The 18144-nt window shown below is 41.4% G+C and overlaps 1 protein-coding gene across 1 annotated transcript in view; it reads left to right on the forward strand.

Annotated features, from left to right (window-relative positions):
• The window catches only part of LOC135553894 (histone acetyltransferase p300-like), a 172106-nt gene that overhangs the window by 68301 nt on the left and 85661 nt on the right, over positions 1-18144 (forward strand). The window contains exon 2 of the mRNA XM_064985819.1: positions 3020-4861. Coding sequence (XP_064841891.1) covers positions 3020-4861 — 1842 coding nt within the window. The remainder of the gene's footprint in view (positions 1-3019; positions 4862-18144) is intronic.

Genomic DNA, 18144 nt, shown 5'->3' on the forward strand with positions numbered 1-18144 from the left:
AAGGCATTTCTAGGTCAGTCAGATGTTTTTCAAACATAATTGCAAAACGTGTCTGGGCATCGTACACCGGACAAAACACCCTATGATGACATTCGGTGTATCTACGGACTGGTAAATTTAATTAAGTTTAAATTTAATAAAAAATAGATGACATTTACTAAATTTGTCTGCCAGTATGGATTCACAAAATTTATTTATCAGCTGTACGGGGCTCTCTAGCATCAAACAGATGTTAGACATTCAGATACTGTACAGTAATATGTCAATACATAATGAGTTTCAGTAGATGAGTTTCAGTAGATAAATTAAAGTTAGCTAGCTAGGTAGCTTGTATGAAACATAGCTAACTTAGCTAGCTAGCCAGGTAGCTTGTATGAAACATCACTAACTTAGCTAGCTAGCCAGGTTGCTTGTATGAAACATCACTAACTTAGCTAGCTAGCCAGGTAGCTTGTATGAAACATAACTAACTTAGCTAGCTAGCCAGGTAGCTTGTATGAAACATAACTAACTTAGCGAGCTAGCCAGGTAGCTCGTATGAAACATAACTAACTTAGCTAGCTAGCCAGGTAGCTTGCAGGAAAAATAACTAATTTAGCTAGCTAGCCAGGTAGCTTGTATGAAACATAACTAACTTAGCTAGCTAGCCAGGTAGCTTGTATGAAAAATAACTAACTTAGCTAGCTAGCCAGGTAGCTTGTATGAAACATAACTAACTTAGCTAGCTAGCCAGGTAGCTTGTATGAAACATAACTAACTTAGCTAGCTAGCTAGGTAGCTTGTATGAAACATAACTAACTTAGCTAGCTCGCCAGGTAGCTTGTATGAAACATAACTAACTTAGCTAGCTAGCCAGGTAGCTTGTATGAAACATAACTAACTTAGCGAGCTAGCCAGGTAGCTCGTATGAAACATAACTAACTTAGCTAGCTAGCCAGGTAGCTTGCAGGAAAAATAACTAATTTAGCTAGCTAGCCAGGTAGCTTGTATGAAACATAACTAACTTAGCTAGCTAGCCAGGTAGCTTGTATGAAAAATAACTAACTTAGCTAGCTAGCCAGGTAGCTTGTATGAAACATAACTAACTTAGCTAGCTAGCCAGGTAGCTTGTATGAAACATAACTAACTTAGCGAGCTAGCCAGGTAGCTCGTATGAAACATAACTAACTTAGCTAGCTAGCCAGGTAGCTTGCAGGAAAAATAACTAATTTAGCTAGCTAGCCAGGTAGCTTGTATGAAACATAACTAACTTAGCTAGCTAGCCAGGTAGCTTGTATGAAAAATAACTAACTTAGCTAGCTAGCCAGGTAGCTTGTATGAAACATAACTAACTTAGCTAGCTAGCCAGGTAGCTTGTATGAAACATAACTAACTTAGCTAGCTAGCTAGGTAGCTTGTATGAAACATAACTTACTTAGCTAGCTAGCCAGGTAGCTTGTATGAAACATAACTAACTTAGCTAGCTAGCCAGGTAGCTTGTATGAAACATAACTAACTTAGCTAGCTAGCCAGGTAGCTTGCAGGAAAAATAACTAATTTAGCTAGCTAGCCAGGTAGCTTGTATGAAACATAACTAACTTAGCTAGCTAGCCAGGTAGCTTGTATGAGACATGACTAACTTAGCTAGCTAGCCAGGTAGCTTGCAGGAAAAATAACTAACTTAGCTAGCTAGCCAGGTAGTTTGCAGGATAAATAACTAACTTAGCGAGCTAGCCAGGTAGCTTGCAGGGAAAATAACTAACTTAGCTAGGTAGCCAGGTAGTTTGCAGGATAAATAACTAACTTAGCGAGCTAGCCAGGTAGTTTGCAGGATAAATAACTTACTAAGCACCATATTTGTCATCTGCCCTCTTCGTGCATCGGCTACAGCTGAGCTTCTGACTAAATCCGACTCTACGTTTTGAATCCTCTTCACTATATTCCAGTTGAAATACGGTGTTGAATTTCACCATGTAGCTCGTTAAGAGAACATCACGAACAACTCCATGGTCATGTAGCTCGTTAAGAGAACATCACGAACAACTCCATGGTCATGTAGCTCGTTAAGAGAACATCACGAACAACTCCATGGTCATGTAGCTCGTTAAGAGAACATCACAAACAACTCCATGGTCATGTAGCTCATTAAGAGAACATCACGAACAACTCCACGGTCTAAGTCATGTTGATAGAGGATTCACTTGAAGCCATTGAGTCAGGTCTTTCAGTTTTTCCCACCAGAGGGGTTGGTGTCCCTTTCAGAAAAGCCCATCTTGGGACGGGCCAGATCAGAAAGCACCGCAGCACACCGAGTTGTAGTCTCTCAGGGAATAACATGTCTTTATCACCTTGTACATTAAGCAACGGATTCCCGCCGATTGGATCATCACCGATAGACATCCCATGGAGCCTTAAAACATGGACGACAATATTTAGTATAACATAAAGCCTTCACAAAACAACCCCTCCAACCTCCCCTCTCAATTCTCGCTCCTTTGCACCCCAGTATCTCTACTTGCACATTCATCTTCTGCACATCTTATCACTCCAGTGTTTTAATTGCTAAATTGTAATTATTTCACCACTATTGGCCTATTTATTGCCTTACCTCCCTTATCTTACCTCATTTGCACACACTGTATATAGACTTTTCTATTGTGTTATTGACTGTACGCTTGTTTCAGTGTAACTCTGTGTCGTTGTTTGTGTCGCACTGCTTTGCTTTATCTTGGCCAGGTTGCAATTGTAAATGAGAACTTGTTCTCAACTATTCTACCTGGTTAAATAAAGGTGTTCTCAACTATTCTACCTGGTTAAATTAAGGTGAAATAAAGTAGTGTAACTTAAATAAGAACAGTTAGTAAGTGTATTTATTTTGTTAAAGCTCAACTATTCAACTCAACTGTTATGAACTAACTCACTTATTAACCCTCCCCCCTCTTTACCCCTCACCCCCTTCCTCTTCCTCCTCTCCCCCTCCCTTTCTCCACCCCCCACCCCCCTCTACCTCTGCCCATATCTCCTTCTCTCTCCTCTACAGCTTTAAAAAGATCCTTCGACGTCGACGATGTGGACGAGCTTCCTCCCTTCTCCCCCTCCTCCCCCGTTCCCTCCCCCCTCTCCTCCACCTCCCTCCTCAACAAGACCAACGAGGGTCGAGGGTTCCCCACCTCCAACCACGGCTCCCCTGCCTTCCGCTCCCGGATCAGTCTTGGTACCAACCCCAGCCCTGCCCAGAGCCCTGTATTCAAGTCCCGCATGGTCTCCAGTCTCTCCTTCAACAGAGCCACGAACAGACCCACCATCAACAACAATGGAGGGAGCTCCGGAGGCATCACCAGGGCCTCTTCCTTCCAGAACAAGTTTAACCCTAAAGGTTTCTCCTCCTCTCTCTCTGGCCCAGGCAGTGATAATGATAGTCTCCATAGCTCCTCTTCTAGTCTGGACTATTCCATCCAGGGAGGCGGAGGAGAAGGTGGAGGAGGGGTAACTCTGGGCAAGCCAGGGTCTCTGTCCTACTCCACTAGCCCACAGATGGAGCAGCGCCCTGGGCAGCAGCCAGGGTCTCTGTCCTACTCCACTAGCCCACAGATGGAGCAGCGCCCTGGGCAGCAGCCAGGGTCTCTGTCCTACTCCACTAGCCCACAGATGGAGCAGCAGCCAGGGTCTCTGTCCTACTCCACTAGCCCACAGATGGAGCAGCGTCATGGGCAGCAGCCAGGGTCTCTGTCCTACTCCACTAGCCCACAGATGGAGCAGCGTCATGGGCAGCAGCCAGGGTCTCTGTCCTACTCCACTAGCCCACAGATGGAGCAGCGTCATGGGCAGCAGCCAGGGTCTCTGTCCTACTCCACTAGCCCACAGATGGAGCAGCCTCCTGGACTGCAGCGTGGCCTGGGCCTGGGGATGGGGAAGAAGTTCTCTTCCCATGGGAGTGTGTTTCACTCTGAGCTAGAGGGGCCTATGGGGCTGGGAGCTCCAGAGCCCAGGGGGGTCAGCCACGGATCCATGCCCAGTCTGGACCTCCAGATCGGGGAAGGAGGAGGCGGGGTGATGGGAGTGCGGGGGGCAGGAGGTGGAGGGGTGAGGTATGGCAACGCCAATGTGGGTTTGAATGGCGGATCCCAGCGGCATTATAACACCAGTCCCTTTGGGAAGGAAGGATGCTACTCTCCCAATCAGAACCACAACAGCTACCAGGCCCAGCCCAAACCCAAAGAGACCCAGCGTCTCAACAAGTTCCCCCTGGATCTAGACAGTCTGGTGGGGGTGAAGACGCTCCAGCCCAGCCCCCATCCTCCCCCCTCGTCTGACCCCCCTAAACCTCCACCCAGAGCACACTATCCCAGCAGCCTCTCTGTCTCAGCTAGCCCATCCCTCAGCAGTCTGGACAGCTCCGGTGGTGACCTCACTCCTCTTCCCGCCGCCAAACACCACGTCTCCTACAACAACATCAACCCCTCCCTCCCCCGCTCTCCCCCACCTACCTCCCCCCCGGGGGCCAAGCCTGTCCCTAAGGTGAGCCAGTCCCCTGTCCCCCTGTCCCCCGCCCAGACCCCCCAGCTCAACCTGCTCTCCCCCAGACCTCAGGTAGGACACCTGGCCCCATCCACCCCCCTGTCACTGGAGCACACCCAGCCACAGGACATGATGTCAGAGAGAGAAAGCGTGGGTTCCATTCTGCAGAGGATCGCTTCCTTCTCCAGTCCCGACGCCATAACGACCACCAGGTTTCCAAGCGCCGCCAGTGTTCTGAGCGGGGTTGCCCTTAGCAACGGCGTGAAGAAGGAGAGCCCACCACCGATGATGATGATGCATCAGGAGCGTGTTTCCTCACCTCTACCTGTGGCGGTCCAGAGACAGGGGCTAAAGAGAGTGCAAGGTAGGCATTTTAAATTTTCATGGTTACTGGCCCCAACGCTCTTAACCGCCAGGTTACCTGCCGACCACATAGGTCATGAACTAACAATTTCATAGGAATGTTCACATGGGGTGCAAGGAATGTTTCCAAGAGACCATTCTCTAAATGTCAAATAGAACTTACCCAGAACTTAAGGTACTAAATGTTCCAGACACATTTCAATAATATTCATGTGATCAGTTTTCTGTGGTTTAGGAAAATATTGCATCAACGTGCCACCAAACATACACAGAACATGGTCGCCATTAAAGCAGACCGGGACACATCTCCATTATGATGTATATCTCCTTAAAGCAGACTGGAACACATCTCCATTATGATGTATATCTCCTTAAAGCAGACTGGAACACATCTCCATAATGATGTATATCTCCTTAAAGCAGACTGGAACACATCTCCATTATGATGTATATCTCCTTAAAGCAGACCGGAACACATCTCCATTATGATGTATATCTCCTTAAAGCAGACTGGAACACATCTCCATTATGATGTATATCTCCTTAAAGCAGACTGGAACACATCTCCATTATGATGTATATCTCCTTAAAGCAGACTGGAACACATCTCCATTATGATGTATATCTCCTTAAAGCAGACCGGAACACATCTCCATTATGATGTATATCTCCTTAAAGCAGACCGGAACACATCTCCATTATGATGTATATCTCCTTAAAGCAGACCGGAACACATCTCCATTATGATGTATATCTATATCTCCTATAAAGCAGACCGGAACACATCTCCATTATGATGTATATCTCCTTAAAGCAGACCGGAACACATCTCCATTATGATGTATATCTCCTTAAAGCAGACCGGAACACATCTCCATTATGATGTATATCTCCTTAAAGCAGAGAACACATCTCCATTATGATGTATATCTCCTTAAAGCAGAACGGAACACATCTCCATTATGATGTATATCTCCTTAAAGCAGACTGGAACACATCTCCATTATGATGTATATCTCCTTAAAGCAGACTGGAACACATCTCCATTATGATGTATATCTCCTTAAAGCAGACCGGAACACATCTCCATTATGATGTATATCTCCTTAAAGCAGACCGGAACACATCTCCATTATGATGTATATCTCCTTAAAGCAGACTGGAACACATCTCCATTATGATGTATATCTCCTTAAAGCAGACTGGAACACATCTCCATTATGATGTATATCTCCTTAAAGCAGACTGGAACACATCTCCATTATGATGTATATCTCCTTAAAGCAGACTGGAACACATCTCCATTATGATGTATATCTCCTTAAAGCAGACTGGAACACATCTCCATTATGATGTATATCTCCTTAAAGCAGACTGGACACATCTCCATTATGATGTATATCTCCTTAAAGCAGACTGGAACACATCTCCATTATGATGTATATCTCCTTAAAGCAGACTGGAACACATCTCCATTATGATGTATATCTCCTTAAAGCAGACATTATGGAACACATCTCCATTATGATGTATATCTCCTTAAAGCAGACTGGAACACATCTCCATTATGATGTATATCTCCTTAAAGCAGACTGGAACACATCTCCATTATGATGTATATCTCCTTAAAGCAGACTGGAACACATCTCCATTATGATGTATATCTCCTTAAAGCAGACTGGAACACATCTCCATTATGATGTATATCTCCTTAAAGCAGACTGGAACACATCTCCATTATGATGTATATCTCCTTAAAGCAGACTGGAACACATCTCCATTATGATGTATATCTCCTTAAAGCAGACTGGAACACATCTCCATTATGATGTATATCTCCTTAAAGCAGACTGGAACACATCTCCATTATGATGTATATCTCCTTAAAGCAGACTGGAACACATCTCCATTATGATGTATATCTCCTTAAAGCAGACTGGAACACATCTCCATTATGATGTATATCTCCTTAAAGCAGACTGGAACACATCTCCATTATGATGTATATCTCCTTAAAGCAGACTGGAACACATCTCCATTATGATGTATATCTCCTTAAAGCAGACTGGAACACATCTCCATTATGATGTATATCTCCTTAAAGCAGACTGGAACACATCTCCATTATGATGTATATCTCCTTAAAGCAGACTGGAACACATCTCCATTATGATGTATATCTCCTTAAAGCAGATCTCCTGGAACACATCTCCATTATGATGTATATCTCCTTAAAGCAGACTGGAACACATCTCCATTATGATGTATATCTCCTTAAAGCAGACTGGAACACATCTCCATTATGATGTATATCTCCTTAAAGCAGACTGGAACACATCTCCATTATGATGTATATCTCCTTAAAGCAGACTGGAACACATCTCCATTATGATGTATATCTCCTTAAAGCAGACTGGAACACATCTCCATTATGATGTATATCTCCTTAAAGCAGACCGGAACACATCTCCATTATGATGTATATCTCCTTAAAGCAGACTGGAACACATCTCCATTATGATGTATATCTCCTTAAAGCAGACTGGAACACATCTCCATTATGATGTATATCTCCTTAAAGCAGACTGGAACACATCTCCATTATGATGTATATCTCCTTAAAGCAGACTGGAACACATCTCCATTATGATGTATATCTCCTTAAAGCAGACTGGAACACATCTCCATTATGATGTATATCTCCTTAAAGCAGACTGGAACACATCTCCATTATGATGTATATCTCCTTAAAGCAGACTGGAACACATCTCCATTATGATGTATATCTCCTTAAAGCAGACTGGAACACATCTCCATTATGATGTATATCTCCTTAAAGCAGACTGGAACACATCTCCATTATGATGTATATCTCCTTAAAGCAGACTGGAACACATCTCCATTATGATGTATATCTCCTTAAAGCAGACTGGAACACATCTCCATTATGATGTATATCTCCTTAAAGCAGACTGGAACACATCTCCATTATGATGTATATCTCCTTAAAGCAGACTGGAACACATCTCCATTATGATGTATATCTCCTTAAAGCAGACTGGAACACATCTCCATTATGATGTATATCTCCTTAAAGCAGACTGGAACACATCTCCATTATGATGTATATCTCCTTAAAGCAGACTGGAACACATCTCCATTATGATGTATATCTCCTTAAAGCAGACTGGAACACATCTCCATTATGATGTATATCTCCTTAAAGCAGACTGGAACACATCTCCATTATGATGTATATCTCCTTAAAGCAGACTGGAACACATCTCCATTATGATGTATATCTCCTTAAAGCAGACTGGAACACATCTCCATTATGATGTATATCTCCTTAAAGCAGACTGGAACACATCTCCATTATGATGTATATCTCCTTAAAGCAGACTGGAACACATCTCCATTATGATGTATATCTCCTTAAAGCAGACCGGAACACATCTCCATTATGATGTATATCTCCTTAAAGCAGACTGGAACACATCTCCATTATGATGTATATCTCCTTAAAGCAGACTGGAACACATCTCCATTATGATGTATATCTACTTAAAGCAGACTGGACTACATCTCCATTATGATGTATATCTCCTTAAAGCAGACTGGAACACATCTCCATTATGATGTATATCTCATTAAAGCAGACTGGAACACATCTCCATTATGATGTATATCTCCTTAAAGCAGACTGGAACACATCTCCATTATGATGTATATCTCCTTAAAGCAGACTGGAACACATCTCCATTATGATGTATATCTCCTTAAAGCAGACTGGAACACATCTCCATTATGATGTATATCTCCTTAAAGCAGACTGGAACACATCTCCATTATGATGTATATCTCCTTAAAGCAGACTGGAACACATCTCCATTATGATGTATATCTCCTTAAAGCAGACTGGAACACATCTCCATTATGATGTATATCTCCTTAAAGCAGACTGGAACACATCTCCATTATGATGTATATCTCCTTAAAGCAGACTGGAACACATCTCCATTATGATGTATATCTCCTTAAAGCAGACTGGAACACATCTCCATTATGATGTATATCTCCTTAAAGCAGACTGGAACACATCTCCATTATGATGTATATCTCCTTAAAGCAGACTGGAACACATCTCCATTATGATGTATATCTCCTTAAAGCAGACTGGAACACATCTCCATTATGATGTATATCTCCTTAAAGCAGACTGGAACACATCTCCATTATGATGTATATCTCCTTAAAGCAGACTGGAACACATCTCCATTATGATGTATATCTCCTTAAAGCAGACTGGAACACATCTCCATTATGATGTATATCTCCTTAAAGCAGACTGGAACACATCTCCATTATGATGTATATCTCCTTAAAGCAGACTGGAACACATCTCCATTATGATGTATATCTCCTTAAAGCAGACTGGAACACATCTCCATTATGATGTATATCTCCTTAAAGCAGACTGGAACACATCTCCATTATGATGTATATCTCCTTAAAGCAGACCGGAACACATCTCCATTATGATGTATATCTCCTTAAAGCAGACTGGAACACATCTCCATTATGATGTATATCTCCTTAAAGCAGACTGGAACACATCTCCATTATGATGTATATCTCCTTAAAGCAGACTGGAACACATCTCCATTATGATGTATATCTCCTTAAAGCAGACTGGAACACATCTCCATTATGATGTATATCTCCTTAAAGCAGACTGGAACACATCTCCATTATGATGTATATCTCCTTAAAGCAGACCGGAACACATCTCCATTATGATGTATATCTCCTTAAAGCAGACTGGAACACATCTCCATTATGATGTATATCTCATTAAAGCAGACTGGAACACATCTCCATTATGATGTATATCTCATTAAAGCAGACCGGAACACATCTCCATTATGATGTATATCTCATTAAAGCAGACTGGAACACATCTCCATTATGATGTATATCTCCTTAAAGCAGACTGGAACACATCTCCATTATGATGTATATCTCCTTAAAGCAGACTGGAACACATCTCCATTATGATGTATATCTCCTTAAAGCAGACTGGAACACATCTCCATTATGATGTATATCTCCTTAAAGCAGACTGGAACACATCTCCATTATGATGTATATCTCCTTAAAGCAGACTGGAACACATCTCCATTATGATGTATATCTCCTTAAAGCAGACTGGAACACATCTCCATTATGATGTATATCTCCTTAAAGCAGACTGGAACACATCTCCATTATGATGTATATCTCCTTAAAGCAGACTGGAACACATCTCCATTATGATGTATATCTCCTTAAAGCAGACTGGAACACATCTCCATTATGATGTATATCTCCTTAAAGCAGACTGGAACACATCTCCATTATGATGTATATCTCCTTAAAGCAGACTGGAACACATCTCCATTATGATGTATATCTCCTTAAAGCAGACTGGAACACATCTCCATTATGATGTATATCTCAGACTGGAACACATCTTAAAGCAGACTGGAACACATCTCCATTATGATGTATATCTCCTTAAAGCAGACTGGAACACATCTCCATTATGATGTATATCTCCTTAAAGCAGACTGGAACACATCTCCATTATGATGTATATCTCCTTAAAGCAGACTGGAACACATCTCCATTATGATGTATATCTCCTTAAAGCAGACTGGAACACATCTCCATTATGATGTATATCTCCTTAAAGCAGACTGGAACACATCTCCATTATGATGTATATCTCCTTAAAGCAGACTGGAACACATCTCCATTATGATGTATATCTCCTTAAAGCAGACCGGAACACATCTCCATTATGATGTATATCTCCTTAAAGCAGACTGGAACACATCTCCATTATGATGTATATCTCCTTAAAGCAGACTGGAACACATCTCCATTATGATGTATATCTCCTTAAAGCAGACTGGAACACATCTCCATTATGATGTATATCTCCTTAAAGCAGACTGGAACACATCTCGGAACACATCTCCATTATGATGTATATCTCCTTAAAGCAGACTGGAACACATCTCCATTATGATGTATATCTCCTTAAAGCAGACTGGAACACATCTCCATTATGATGTATATCTCCTTAAAGCAGACTGGAACACATCTCCATTATGATGTATATCTCCTTAAAGCAGACTGGAACACATCTCCATTATGATGTATATCTCCTTAAAGCAGACCGGAACACATCTCCATTATGATGTATATCTCCTTAAAGCAGACTGGAACACATCTCCATTATGATGTATATCTCCTTAAAGCAGACTGGAACACATCTCCATTATGATGTATATCTCCTTAAAGCAGACTGGAACACATCTCCATTATGATGTATATCTCCTTAAAGCAGACCGGAACACATCTCCATTATGATGTATATCTCCTTAAAGCAGACTGGAACACATCTCCATTATGATGTATATCTCCTTAAAGCAGACTGGAACACATCTCCATTATGATGTATATCTCCTTAAAGCAGACTGGAACACATCTCCATTATGATGTATATCTCCTTAAAGCAGACTGGAACACATCTCCATTATGATGTATATCTCCTTAAAGCAGACTGGAACACATCTCCATTATGATGTATATCTCCTTAAAGCAGACTGGAACACATCTCCATTATGATGTATATCTCCTTAAAGCAGACTGGAACACATCTCCATTATGATGTATATCTCCTTAAAGCAGACTGGAACACATCTCCATTATGATGTATATCTCCTTAAAGCAGACTGGAACACATCTCCATTATGATGTATATCTCCTTAAAGCAGACTGGAACACATCTCCATTATGATGTATATCTCCTTAAAGCAGACTGGAACACATCTCCATTATGATGTATATCTCCTTAAAGCAGACTGGAACACATCTCCATTATGATGTATATCTCCTTAAAGCAGACTGGAACACATCTCCATTATGATGTATATCTCCTTAAAGCAGACTGGAACACATCTCCATTATGATGTATATCTCCTTAAAGCAGACTGGAACACATCTCCATTATGATGTATATCTCCTTAAAGCAGACTGGAACACATCTCCATTACGATGTATATCTCCTTAAAGCAGACTAGAACACATCTCCATTATGATGTATATCTCCTTAAAGCAGACCGGAACACATCTCCATTATGATGTATATCTCCTTAAAGCAGACTGGAACACATGAAGACTGTATTGTAGATTGAATGGTAATTCTCATTTGAAGACTGTATTGTAGATTGAATGGTAATTCTCATCTGAGGACTGTATTGTAGATTGAATGGTAATTCTCATTTGAAGACTGTATTGTAGATTGAATGGTAATTCTCATCTGAGGACTGTATTGTAGATTGAATGGTAATTCTCATCTGAGGACTGTATTGTAGATTGAATGGTAATTCTCATCTGAGAACTGTATTGTAGATTGAATGGTAATTCTCATTTGAAGACTGTATTGTAGATTGAATGGTAATTCTCATCTGAGGACTGTATTGTAGATTGAATGGTAATTCTCATTTGAAGACTGCATTGTAGATTGAATGGTAATTCTCATCTGAGGACTGTATTGTAGATTGAATGGTAATTCTCATTTGAAGACTGTATTGTAGATTGAATGGTAATTCTCATCTGAGGACTTTATTGTAGATTGAATGGCAATTCTCATTTGAAGACTGTATTGTAGATTGAATGGTAATTCTCATCTGAGGACTGAATTGTAGATTGAATGGTAATTCTCATCTGAGGACTGTATTGTAGATTGAATGGTAATTCTCATCTGAGGACTGTATTGTAGATTGAATGGTAATTCTCATCTGAGGACTGTATTGTAGATTGAATGGTAATTCTCATTTGAAGACTGTATTGTAGATTGAATGGTAATTCTCATCTGAGGACTGTATTGTAGATTGAATGGTAATTCTCATTTGAAGACTGTATTGTAGATTGAATGGTAATTCTCATCTGAGGACTGTATTGTAGATTGAATGGTAATTCTCATCTGAGGACTGTATTGTAGATTGAATGGTAATTCTCATCTGAGGACTGTATTGTAGATTGAATGGTAATTCTCATTTCAGGACTGTATTGTAGGTGATATAGAGACACATGGCATTTTAATGTCATTCATAGGACATTTGAACAGCGTTTAATCATACAAATACAACCATATTTGTACACTTCATATGTTGACAATCTGCACATGATTTCATTGATAGGACATTTGAACCTTTAGTTATACACACACAACCGTAACCAAGACTGGACCGGTTTAGTGTTGTGGGAACATATCAATGTTTCCACCAGACTGTTCCCACAACCTAATGAAACATTCTGGGAACACTTAAATAACCAATTACATGTTTTTAAGGATCGTTCTTGCAACATCAGACAAATGTTTTATAGAAACATTCTGTAGTCATCAGCACAATTTTTTTCTGGGCAGTTTTTGTGGTACGAGAACATTCTGGGAACTTTCACAGAACCAATTTTGGTATGCTGGATAGTCACTTTACCCTGCCTTCATCTACATATCTACCTCAAATACCTTATTATTATCTATCCTGATGCCTAGTCACTTTACCCTGACTTCATCTACATATCTACCTCTAATACCTTATTATTATATATCCTGATGTATAGTCACTTTACCCTGCCTTCATCTACATATCTACCTCAAATAGCTTATTATTATCTATCCTGATGCCTAGTCACTTTACCCTGCCTTCATCTACATATCTACCTCAAATAGCTTATTATTATCTATCCTGATGCCTAGTCACTTTACCCTGCCTTCATCTACATATCTACCTCTAATACCTTATTATTATCTATCCTGATGCCTAGTCACTTTACCCTGACTTCATCTACATATCTACCTCTAATACCTTATTATTATCTATCCTGATGCCTAGTCACTTTACCCTGCCTTCATCTACATATCTACCTCTAATACCTTATTATTATCTATCCTGATGCCTAGTCACTTTACCCTGCCTTCATCTACATATCTACCTCTTCATACATATCTACCTCAAATACCTTATTATTATCTATCCTGATGCCTGGTCACTTTACCCTGCCTTCATGTACATATCTACCTCAAATACCTTATTATTATCTATCCTGATGCCTAGTCACTTTACCCTGACTTCATCTACATATCTACCTCAAATACCTTATTATTATCTATCCTGATGCCTGGTCACTTTACCCTGACTTCATCTACATATCTACCTCAAATACCTTATTATTATCTATCCTGATGCCTGGTCACTTTACCCTGCCTTCATCTACATATCTACCTCAAATACCTTATTATTATCTATCCTGATGCCTAGTCACTTTACCCTGCCTTCATGTACATATCTACCTCAAATACCACGTACCTCTGCACATTGATCTGGAACTCCCTGTATATAGATCCACATTGATCTGGTACTGGTACTCCCTGTATATAGGTCCACATTGATCTGGTACTGGTACTCCCTGTATATAGCTCCACATTGATCTGGTACTGGTACTCCCTGTATATAGCTCCACATTGATCTGGTACTGGTACTCCCTGTATATAGCTCCACATTGATCTTGTACTGGTACTCCCTGTATATAGCTCCACATTGATCTGGTACTGGTACTCCCTGTATATAGTTCCACATTGATCTGGTACTGGTACTCCCTGTATATAGCTCCACATTAATCTGGTACTGGTACTTCTTGTTTATAGCTCCACATTGATCTGGTACTGGTACTTCCTGTATATAGCTACACATTTATCTGGTACTGGTACTTCCTGTTATAGTTCCACATTGATCTGGTACTGGTACTCCCTGTATATAGCTACACATTGATCTGGTACTGGTACTCCCTGTATATAGCTCCACATTAATCTGGTACTGGTACTTCCTGTATATAGATCCACATTGATCTGGTACTGGTACTCCCTGTATATAGATCCACATTGATCTGGTACTGGAACTCCCTGTATATAGATCCACATTGATCTGGTACTGGTACTCCCTGTATATAGCTCCACATTGATCTGGTACTGGTACTCCCTGTATATAGCTCCACATTGATCTGGTACTGGTACTCCCTGTATATAGCTCCACATTGATCTGGTACTGGTACTCCCTGTATATAGCTCCACATTGATCTGGTACTGGTACTCCCTGTATATAGTTCCACATTGATATGGTACCGGTACTCCCTGTATATAGCTCCACATTGATCTGGTACTGGTACTCCCTGTATATAGCTCCACATTGATCTGGTACTGGTACTTCCTGTTTATAGCTCCACTTTGATCTGCTACTGGTACTTCCTGTATATAGATCCACATTGATCTGGTACTGGTACTCCCTGTATATAGCTCCACATTGATCTGGTACTGGTACTCCCTGTATATAGCTCCACATTGATCTGGTACTGGTACTCCCTGTATATAGCTCCACATTGATCTGGTACTGGTACTCCCTGTATATAGCTCCACATTGATCTGGTACTGGTACTCCCTGTATATAGCTCCACATTGATCTGGCACTGGTACTCCCTGTATATCGCTCCACATTGATCTGGTACTGGTACTCCCTGTATATAGCTCCACATTGATCTGCTACTGGTACTCCCTGTATATAGCTCCACATTGATCTGGTACTGGTATTCCCTGTATATAGTTCCACAGTGATCTGGTACTGGTACTCCCTGTATATAGCTCCACATTGATCTGGTACTCCCTCTATATAGATCCACATTGATCTGGTACTGGTACTCCCTGTATATAGCTCCACATTGATCTGGTACTGGTACTCCCTGTATATAGCTCCACATTGATCTGGTACTGGTACTCCCTGTATATAGCTCCACATTGATCTGGCACTGGTACTCCCTGTATATAGCTCCACATTGATCTGGTACTGGTACTCCCTGTATATAGCTCCACATTGATCTGGTACTGGTACTCCCTGTATATAGCTCCACATTGATCTGGTACTGGTACTCCCTGTATATAGCTCCACATTGATCTGGTACTGGTACTCCCTGTATATAGCTCCACATTGATCTGGTACTGGTACTCCCTGTATATAGCTCCACATTGATCTGGTACTGGTACTTCCTGTATATAGCTCCACATTGATCTGGTACTGGTACTCCTTGTATATAGCTCCACATTGATCGGAGCAAATTTGAGGCCATTTTGGAGGCAGCCTATATGTACAGTGCATTCGTAAAGTATTCAGACCCCTAGACTTTCTCCACATTTTGTTAAGTTACAGCCTTATTCTAAAATGGATTAAATAGTTTTTTTTCCCCTCGTCAATCTACACACAATAATGACATCACAATACCCCATAATGACATCACAATACCCCATAATGACATCACAATACCCCATGATGACAAAGCAAAAAAATGTATGAAAAAAAAGTTAAATATCACATTTACATACGTATTCAGACCCTTTAATCAGTACTTTGTTGAAGCACCTTTGGCAGCGATTACAGCCTGGAGTGTCCTTGGGTATGACGCTACAAACTTGGCACACCTGTATTTTGGGGAGTTTCTCCCATTCTTCTCTACAGATCCTCTCAAGCTCTGTTAGGTTGGATGGGGAGCGTTGCTGCACAGCTATTTTTAGGTCTCTCCAGAGATGTTCGATCGCGTTCAAGTCTGAGCTCTGGCTGAGCCACTCAAGGACATTCAGAGACTTGTCCCGAAGCCACTCCTGCGTTGTCTTGGCTGTGTGCTTAGGGTCGTTGTCGTGTTGGACCTTTGCCCCAGTCTGAAGTCCTGAACATTCTGGAACAGGTTTTCATCAAGGATCTCTCGGTACTTTGCTCCGTTCAGCTGCCTCGATCCTGACTAGTCTCCCAGTACCTCCCTCTGAAAATCATTCCCACAGCATGATGCTGCCACCACCATGCTTCACTGTAGGGATGGTGCCAGGTTTCCTCCAGACGTGACACTTGACATTCAGGCCAAAGAGTTCCATCTTGGTTTCATCGGACAAGACAATCTTGTTTCTCATGGTCTGAGAGTCTTTAGCTGCCTTTTGGCAAACTCCAAGCGGGCTGACATGTGCCTTTTACTGAGGAGTGGCTTCTGTCTGGCCACCCTACCAATCAGGCCTGATTGGTGGAGTGTTGCAGAGATGGTTGTCCTTCTGGAAGGTTCTCCCATCTCCACAGAGGAAGTCTAAAGCTCTGTCAGAGTGATCATCAGGTTCTTGGTCTCCTCCCTGACCAAGGCCCTTCTCCCATGCTTGCTCAGTTTGGCCGGGCAGCCAGCTCTCAGAAGAGTCTTGGTGTTTCCAAACTTCTTCCATTTAAGAATGATTGAGGCCAACGTGTTCTTGGGGACCTTCAATGCTGCAGATTTGATTATTTTACCCTTCCCCAGATCTGTGCCTCGACACCATCCTGTCTCGGAGCTGTATGGACAATTCCTTCGATCTCATGGTTTGGTTTTTGCTCTGACATGCACTGTCAGCTGTGGGACCTTATATAGACAGGTGTGTGCCTTTCCAAATCATGTCCAATCAATTGAATTTACCACAGGTCCAATCAAGTTGTAGAAACATCTCAAGGATGATCAATGGAAACAGGATGAACCTGAGCTCAATTTCAAGTCTCATAGCAAAGGGTCTGAATACTGATGTAAATAAGGTATTTCTGTTTTGTTTTTTTGTTTTTTTTCCTTTTTATGAATTTGCAAACATTTCTTAAAACCTGTTTTCACTTTGTCATTATGGGGTATTGTGTGTAGATTGATGAGTTAAAAAAAAACAGTTTCAGAATAAGTAACAAAATGTGGAAAAAGTCAAGGGGCCTGAATACTTTTCGAAGGCACTGTAGATAAGTGTCTGAAGTTAGAAAGTGTACTCGTGTCATACTATGAGGTCCAGGTCTTGTTGTGTTGTACTCGTGTCATACTATAAGGACCAGGTCTTGTTGTGTTGTACTCGTGTCATACTATAAGGACCAGGTCTTGTTGTGTTGTACTCGTGTCATACTATGAGGTCCAGGTCTTGTTGTGTCATACTATAAGGACCAGGTCTTGTTCTGTTGTACTCGTGTCATACTATGAGGTCCAGGTCTTGTTGTGTCATACTATAAGGACCAGGTCTTGTTCTGTTGTACTCGTGTCATACTATAAGGACCAGGTCTTGTTGTGTTGTACTCGTGTCATACTATAAGGACCAGGTCTTGTTGTGTTGTACTCGTGTCATACTATAAGGACCAGGTCTTGTTG

Source organism: Oncorhynchus masou, chromosome 14 (genome assembly GCF_036934945.1).
Source record: "Oncorhynchus masou masou isolate Uvic2021 chromosome 14, UVic_Omas_1.1, whole genome shotgun sequence".
NCBI classification, from domain to species: Eukaryota; Metazoa; Chordata; class Actinopteri; order Salmoniformes; family Salmonidae; genus Oncorhynchus; species Oncorhynchus masou.